This window comes from Tursiops truncatus, chromosome 17 (genome assembly GCF_011762595.2).
Source record: "Tursiops truncatus isolate mTurTru1 chromosome 17, mTurTru1.mat.Y, whole genome shotgun sequence".
Taxonomy (NCBI): domain Eukaryota; kingdom Metazoa; phylum Chordata; class Mammalia; order Artiodactyla; family Delphinidae; genus Tursiops; species Tursiops truncatus.
In genome coordinates, this window is record NC_047050.1 from 32,427,357 (window position 1) to 32,436,371 (window position 9,015).

A 9,015-nucleotide genomic window follows, 5' to 3' on the forward strand; every position below is an offset into this window, starting at 1 on the left:
TTACATAGGTTTTAATCCCAGGTGCTATCTAGATGCATCTGTGTTTAAATCTCTCTTAAATTTTGATCCTCAAAACTAATCCAAATACCCATATATACCTAACACAAGTTTGTGTGGCCAACACATTAGTGAGGTCAAACAAACCAAAATGTCAGAGTTTGGAGCAGAGAAAGGTTTATTGCAGGGCCAAGCAAGGAGAAGAGGTAGCTCATGCTGAAAAAACCCTAACTACCCAAAGGGTTTCAGCAAAGCATTTTTAAAGGCAAGGTGAGGAAGGGACACACCTTGGGTATGTGGTCAGCTCTTGCACAAATTCTCTGATTGGTTGATGGTGGTCAATCCTTAGGTGCTAGAAGGTCTGGGGATTACATGCCCATGATCATCAAGTAGTTAATTTCTTCCATTTGTTGGTGGTTTTAGCATCTGAAAAACTCAGGAAATATGCATCAGATACTATTATCTAGGTACTTTAGAGAGGAGCTAAAGCAGTAGATATGTGGGGGGAGGTCTGTCCCAGGAAGGCCTCATAGGGTCCTGGTCAGTTACACCCTTGATGTGGTGTGATAAATGTAGAATCGTCCTTAAATACTTTACTTCGTATTCATAGTTCCTTACTAATTCGTCTTTTGGGGGGCAGTCCTATAACAACATTCAAGTTGGGCTCAGTGTCAACAAAAAACACTGAGAGGTTTTCTTTCTTTCTTTTTTTTTAATGTATTGTTACTTAAGTCATGTCTCCTTGTCATGTACTTCACAGGATATTTTCATCAAAGTTTATCTTGTTAGATTTGGGTGATAACTTCAGCTCTTAAGACCTTTTTGAATGTTTTTTCTGTAGTCCAAGGATTTTTAACTTTGTCCTCCAGCTTTGTGTCATCTTCAAATTTAATTAGCTGCTTTTTTGTATCTTCAAGTCATGATTAACTATTAAGCAGTACAGAGCTCAAATCGGAGCTACACAACATGGTCTGAAAACCTCCTTTTAGGTCAATATCAATCCTTTTATTAATTAGGGCTTTTGGAGAATAAGCATTCATTTTGTTTGGAATACTCCTAAAAGAGCTGTTATACAGCCCATATTTCTCCATTTTTTTCCATTAGAATATTACAAAAGTCCTTGCTTGACTGCTTTCCCAGGTGTCCTTGTTACCAAGTCCAAGTTCATACTGCTCACTGCAGGACAGGGCCAGTAAATCAACAGACGAGGTGTTGGGGCAAGGAATAGCAACTTTATTCAGAAAGCCGGTAGACCAAGAAGGTGGTGGACTAGTGTCCCAAAGAACCACCTTACCCCAGCTAGAATTCAGACTAAAAGGGGAGAGGATGTGGTTGGTTGTTGCAAATTTCTTGGACTCCTTTGTTCTTGCAGCAGTCCATGTAGGTCAGATCTTGATGTTCCTGTAAACGTCCAACAAGGCAAATGTAATTGTCTGTTCTGTAACTTTTTATCTCTGTATGATTAGAAAAGTGTTATACCCTTAAAGGTCAGAGCCTTGAGAATGGGCTGTCTTGTATATTTCAGGCTATAGGCAACATTCTTAACTTGTAGCAAAAGCAATAGAATACGAAGGTTACAGTAAAAGAAACAGATCCAATATGGAGTCAGATTTATTCTTCCTTGTTACATACTCATGACTTACTCCCTTTCCTTTTCTTCCTCATTATCAGAGTGGCTTTCCCTGACAACCCGCCTAGTTCCTCTGTATCCTCATACCTTGATTAATGCTTCTCCATAGTATTTTTCACCATCTTACAAAACATTTTTTATTAATATGTTTATTGACCGTCTTCCCCAATTATAATATAATAAGCTTCACAAAGACTAAAATGTAGTCTGTTTTATTCACTGCCACCTGCTTAGCATATGCCGTATAGAAGCATTCAATAAGTAGTTGTTGAATGAACAAATGAATGAATTCCAGATCTTCTATATATACCCGATAGGTCTGATAATTTAATAGTCAAGGATATTATTAAAGTACCTCAGACTGTTTTATAATATACAAACTGTTTTAACGTTTACTCTTTGACAGTAGTCCTACTGACAAAAAAGGAAATGAAGTCTGTCATTCCTTTATTAAGTATTTGTGGAGCAACAGTGTTGTGCTAGACATCCCAAGTACTTGGGATATGTCGCATGAGGTCTGAAATTGATCACTGGGCTAATATAATTTTTCATTAGTTCTTTCTGGCTCTTTTATCAATTACTCATAAAGTAACCCTTTCATTAAATTTTTAAACCTGGGATTAAGGGTAGTCTCTGCCAATATATAGATTTGCAAAATCAATATTATTTTCCCTTTTTAAAAATCAGAATGACATTTGCTTTTCTCGTATCCTGTAATACCTCTCCATCACCATGGAGGTATTTGCGAGTATTCTAACTAAACCTGAAATATATGTAAAATGACCTGAGATTTGTCCTTTATAAACTTTTCAACCTCCTTGGACTTTATTTTCTTCATCTCAGTCCAGAAACTATTCTTGATACAGAAAACAGAAGCAAAGTAATAGGTGATGATGATCCCTACTTTCTCTTTTTCATTGATCAGTAGGGTAGCCGTGGTCTTTCTTTGAAATAAATAGAATTTAAAATAGTTTGGCTTTGTGTGTTTTTTTTAAACTTTTATTAGCTTTAACACATACAAAACTGTGACCTTTCTAATACTATTCTTATAAATTATGATACTCTTTTATATGCATCCTGTGTGTCTCTACTTTTTATTTTATAAATGTCCCTTAAAAGTCAAAGTTTACCAGTGACTCATGAAAAAGTAACAGTTACCTGATCTACCTATCTTCTTGGAAGGGCCTTTAAATGAAGTGCAAAAAATCTTTTAAAATACTTAATGAAATTAAATGGAAACACACCTTGCTACAGTTTTTTGAAGTAAATTTTTATACTGGAATGCTAACCAGAAACATAGTATCTAAAAGAAAAATATACTACCAATTAAGATCAACCAGGACTTTTCTACTTTAAAAAGAATACATTCAATTTGTTTATCTGCTGGTCAGTATCAATTAGTGCACCTTAAATACAAATGAACCTGTGGTAGGCTTATTTGAAATAAATGTTTATATGTACCATGTTTGATTTCTCAGCTATTCTGTCCATCATGTGTGGAACTTCTAAGAATACTTAAAGTTATTCCTCATAGCTTCTTACTGATAACTTTATAAATTTACAGACATGGATAGTACTATATAAATGAAAATAGCTATTCTGGTAGGGTAATAAGACTATGGATGATTTTTATGAATAGTGTGTTTTAATTTCCTCTAGTATTTTAATCTTTTTTTAAATTGAAGTATAGTTGATTTACAATATTATGTTAGTTTCAGGTGACAGCAAAGTGATTCAGTTTTATATATTTTTCAGATTATTTTCCTTTATAGGTTATTTTGAGATACTAAATATAGTTTCCTGTGCTAATACAGTAAATTCTTGTTGCTTTCATCATCTTTTTTAGCTAAAAAGAACCTTTACCTTTGAAATGCATGTTAAGATCTTGTATAGAATAGAAAAGTTCCTATCCTCTGTCTTCATTGCTGAATGATACCAGGACCCTCAAGAAATCATGGAACTTGTATTCCTCTCATCATATTCTTCACTTTTTTTTCTTCTCTGGAAGATCCAGATTTAATGAATCGTGTCTTTGGTATATGGTGTTTGCAATAGAGAAGGGGGACAAATATGGTTCCATGTGAAAGCCAAACTAAATTAGCTGATAAAGGGAATTCTGATTAAGTTTTCTAGGTGAGATTTAAGAACATAGGTGAAGACCTTAGGTGAAGTGAAAGGAGCACATAAGGAAGCAAGCTCAGAATACATTTTCTCCAGCACTGTATTCAAACCAGTATTTAGCCCAGTAGTTTGCAATTTGTGGGTCAGGTATAAGATGGACCACATCCCAGGTTTTGTTTTTGTTTTTTAACATTTCCCACTGTGGCACAGAAGTAAACTTTGCTTCTCATAGTAATGCTTATTATCCTAGCAGATGTGCAGCTGGAGTACTTTTTTTTGCTTTTAGAGAATGAGTGGGAGGAATAAGAGTTTGTAGTGGCAAGTAGAAGTAAGTAGGATATACGGTTCCCCAGAGTCTTAATACCACCTCAAAGTGTATTAAAGGCCCTGAAACTATGTACTGTGCTTATTAGTATTGTATGAATGAGAGCAATCTTTAGAGGCTTATTCCCATGTACAAAACATTAATAATACTAACACACAGGGGTCATTTACTATGTGTCAGATACTGTTCTGAGTGCTTCACTTAGAATAACTAGTTTAATATCCTCAGTACAACCCTGTGTTATGTTATTATCCCCAGTTTAAAGATGGGTAATCTGAGGCACAGAGAAATTAGAAAACTTGTCCAAGGTTGCACAGCTAATTAAGGGGTAGAAGTGGAATGTAAATCTAAGTAATCAAGGCTCTAGAACCCATGTTCCAGAACACATATTATATTGCCTTTAGAAATCAATCCAGCTTATCTTCATGTAGTGGCACCATGTTTCCTCTTGGTCTTTTCTAATTATTTTTCTTAGACTTACCCTTTTATTATGATACTGTATGAAGGATTCATATAGGCTACCCCCTCCCTTTTTGGAGTGGGGCCATAATTTTTTTTAATCTCAAATTCATCTAAACACTAAATAACTTATTTCTTCTCTTAAAGCTAGTGAACATTTTAAGAGTTAAATGTTTGAACCACAAATGGTGTGCTGGATAGAGCTCATTCCACTCTGTTGACTCCTAAATTGTGCCGTGTGAAGGTCTAAGTGATTTAAGTTAAATGTCTTCAGAGTTTTCCTATACTCTTTTGTTCACTAAATATTGTTTCTGTTCTTACATTTTTGTCTCCCTTTTAAAAAAAAACATTGGAACGTTTTAGATACTTAGTTATAAGATATTGTGTATTGATAGTATCTGCACAAAATTTACAAGTGAAGTAAAACTGTAAAGGACATATCAAAAGTACAGAATGTTTGTCAGTGATAATGCTTTAGGCACTCCTTGTCATGGACATAAATATGTTTTATATGCTAATTATACTATTGTTAACAGATATTCTTTTAGTGGTAGGCATAAATCATATAATAATGAGTTACACTATATTGGAATTTTACTTATTTCAAACTTTAAGGATACTATTTTTAGCACATTATAAATAAGAACATAGAAACCTGAGTTGTAAACAATACCCAGTGACAATCGTATTAGATATGACTAGTTTAGCAGTTTTGTGAGGTATAGGAAATTTTGAAAGCACATGATATAAAGCTACTTGTCACAAAAAGTGAAGTGTATATACTCATTCAGAATAAAAGGCAAAAATACTCCTGTTTAAGTTTTCAAAACTTAGTCTCTTTTAAAATTTGTAATATTATGCTGAACTTCAAGTCAGTTTATATTGCTTTTAGAGTTGTTGGGTTCAGCACTATGGAATCCAATTTGTTAAGAAACTAATAGACTATTATAGAAATAAAATATTAATATATGTAGCATTTACTCTGGTCTCATGTCTAAATATAATAAATATAAACAAAAACAATTCTTGAACTTTTTTAAAGAGAAAATTTAAAAATTCAATTACTCTTTTCCCTTCCAGATTGGCAGATCTTGGCTTATCAAAATGGCGCATGATGTCCCTCTCACAATCACGAAGTAGTAAATCTGCACCAGGAGGGACAATTATCTATATGCCACCTGAAAACTATGAACCTGGACAAAAATCAAGGGCTACTATATCAAGCATGATATATACAGGTACAGCATGTTACTTTTGCTCAGAGTTAACCTTGTCTAAAAAACAAGATTAATCAATCCGAATTTTGAAGCTACATTTTAAAAGTATGATTTTTATGCTTCTCTCATAAGTGTGGTGAAAATAGAGACAGTGGTTAATGTTTTTCATATTAAAGATGCCTTGCTTTGGGAGTTCCCTGGTGGCCTAGTGGTTAGGATCCCGGTTTTCACTGCCGTGGCCCAGGTTCAGTCCCTGGTCAGGGAACTGAGATCCCACAAGCTGTGTGGTGCAGCCAAAAAAAAAAATTAAAAATTAAAAATGTGAAAATAAAGATGCCTTACTTTTTTTTTTAATATTTATTTACTTATTTATTTTGTTGCAGCAGTGGGCTCCTTAGTTGCGGCACATGGGCTCCTGGGTTGCAGCATGCAGGCTCCTTAGTTGCAGAATGCATGTGGGATCTGGTTCTCTGACCAGGGATCAAACTCGGACCCCCTGCATTGGGAGCATGGAGTCTTAACCACTGCGCCACCAGGGAAGTCCTGATGCCTCGCCTTAAGCTACTTTTACATCCTTAAAAATTATTAAAGCATATCTTGTTGTCCTATCAATTTATAATATTCAAGGGTTTTTATGTGACCTTGATAGGTGGAGGGAAACAGTGCAATTAACATTTAACACTACCAAAAGAGACAGTACTTACACCAGAAAAAGAGTCAATAGAATAGGGCTACATGAGACAGCCTTTTTTATTGCTCTTTATTTTGTGTGAATAATAGAATCATGTAATTAAAGGGCATAGCTTATCTAGGTGTTAAAGAATCATCCACAAGTTATCCTTGCCTATAACTTCAAGTTCTTATTACAGTAATTTCCTAATTTTTCAAATTGAATTAATTCCCTTTCAAAATAAAACTGTATATGAATATTCATCATCTTGGTTCTATATAGTGATTCTTTAAGCAGCATTTCACTACATTATTACTTTAAAAAATGGTATCTCACAGTCAGCTTTTAAAATCAGTACCATTTTAGTTTATTATAAATAGTTTATAAAGTACTATATGTATATTTTTATCTTAAACAGCTATGCAGTTATCACGTGGGAAGTCTTATCTAGAAAACAGCCTTTTGAAGGTAAGTGTACTTTGACTTCCTTATTCTAGGTGACATCATATTGGTAAGTCATACTAAGAACTATCTGAATAAAGATCACTTATTTTAAATCTGCCTAACAGTCATTTTGTGGAAAACACACTAGAAAAACAACAATTTGTCATTGTGAATCCACTGTATGATGGAAAGTACTGGATTAAGGATCAGAAAAATGTGTAGATTCTTCTTGTTCTGATAGTAATTAACTCTATTATAAACCACTAAATCTCTTAAGTCCTCATTTTTTTTATCTGCAAACTAAGAATTTTGAATTCTTATTTCTAAGATTCATTCCAGCTATAAAATCGTTTGTATGAAAATTTAACTAGTGCTTTTTCTAAAGACCAGCAAATACTGAAGAATACTTTAAAAGTTTTCTGATAATATTGTCTCTTTCTTTATTTTGAGGTTCATTTAGGTCAGTTTGCTGTGTAACAACCTCAGAATCTCAGTAGTTTACAAACTAAACATTTTTCATTCACATTGGGTTATTAGTTGCTGTGGCCCTTCTTGGCTCTGCTAGGTTCTGCTCAGCTCTGCTGAGCTCTGTTTTACTCTGCTCTCTTCATACTCCATTGGCCAAATCAAATCACATGGCCAAGCCCAGAATTAAAGAGGTGAAGATATAAACTCCTCCCACGAGAGGCAGCAAGTCTGGCAATAGCTGGGATCTAAATATTCCTTTGACAGAAAGGGAAGTAATGAATTATCCCTAAGATTTTAAGATTCCCTCATGTTCATTTGGTTGGCTTTAGAATGTATTTAATATATTAAATCATAATATATTTCTAATGAATGAAATATATTTGTTTTGACAGAAGTCACCAATCCTTTGCAGATTATGTATAGTGTGTCACAAGGACATCGACCTGACACTAATGAAGAAAGTTTGCCATTTGATATACCTCATCGAGCACTTATGATCTCTCTAATAGAAAGTGGATGGGCACAAAATCCAGATGAAAGACCATCTTTCTTAAGTTAGTGTACAGTTTTAATCTGGGCCTTTTGAATTACAAAAATAAAAAATACGCTGTAAATAAAATATTCCTTGAACAACTACGAAAGTTAGCTGACAAGCTCAAAGTTTTTTTTTTCTAATTCAAAGTTGTTTTTATTTTATGAGATGAGATTGAAGTGGTAAGGAGAGGCTGTTGACTATCATCATAAAAAGGTTAGAAATTTATTCCAAGTACAATGGAAAGCCATTAAAGTGAGTTTTTCAGGGAAATAACATGATTAAATTTAGGTTTAGGAGATATCACTCACTGCTATGTATAAAATTGATTGGAGAAGGGCAAGAGTAGAATTTCCAGACCAATCCTGGAGATCAAAAAATCGGATAGAATTAAGATTTATTTCAGAAGTAGAATGAATCATCACCTAAATGTAAACATAGAAGAAAAACTTCATGATCTTGGGTTAAGCAAAGAGCTCTTATATATGACATCAGAAACAAGACCTATTAAAAAAATTCTTTGATAATTGAACTTCAAAAAAATTGAAAAATTTTACACTTCAGAAGATGCTATAGAAAATGAAAAGACAAGCTGTAGACTGGGAATCTTCTTTCCAACTAAAAAAAGAAAACCAAATATATTTTCCATTCAAAACTTATGTCTAGTGCTCATCAGCATTGTATTTAAAAAAATCAAAAGTTGCTATAATAATGGATTAACATCTTATCTCCCAGAACCATGTAATAGGGTGTGTGTGTGTGTGTGTGTGTGTATATATGTGTATATATATGTACATATATGTGTGTATGTATTGGCTTGGCCAAAAAGTTTGTTTGGCTTCTTCTATAAGATCTTACAAAAACCTGTACGAACTTTTTGGCCATCCCAATACATATCTCCTTTGTCCCCAGTGCCACTTCCAAACTATAATTTCTTCTCCATTCCCTAAAGACTCTAGCTCTTCTGAAGATCATGCCATTAGGCAGTACTTCTCTACAAACTTCCTGGGTTTTCCCTATTGTTCATTGGAGAACAATGGCTTTTGGCTTACTTACTTCTACATCCTGCATTGATCAGTGCTGCTGAATATTTGAGAGGAGTGCTCTGCGGATCTCTGGAGTTCTCTGTGTACTTCTCCTCTTTGGTGCTCT

The 9,015-nt window shown here is 34.1% G+C and overlaps 1 protein-coding gene across 1 annotated transcript in view; it reads left to right on the forward strand.

Moving 5' to 3' along the window:
* Positions 1-7,976, forward strand: part of LOC117308720 (receptor-interacting serine/threonine-protein kinase 2-like) — an 18,534-nt gene extending 10,558 nt beyond the window's left edge. The window contains 4 exon segments of the mRNA XM_073794571.1: positions 5,613-5,748; positions 5,751-5,770; positions 6,838-6,887; positions 7,724-7,976. Of these exon segments, the coding sequence (XP_073650672.1) occupies positions 5,613-5,748; positions 5,751-5,770; positions 6,838-6,887; positions 7,724-7,890 (373 nt within the window). The 3' untranslated portion in view covers positions 7,891-7,976.
* Positions 7,977-9,015: the final 1,039 nt, after the last annotated feature.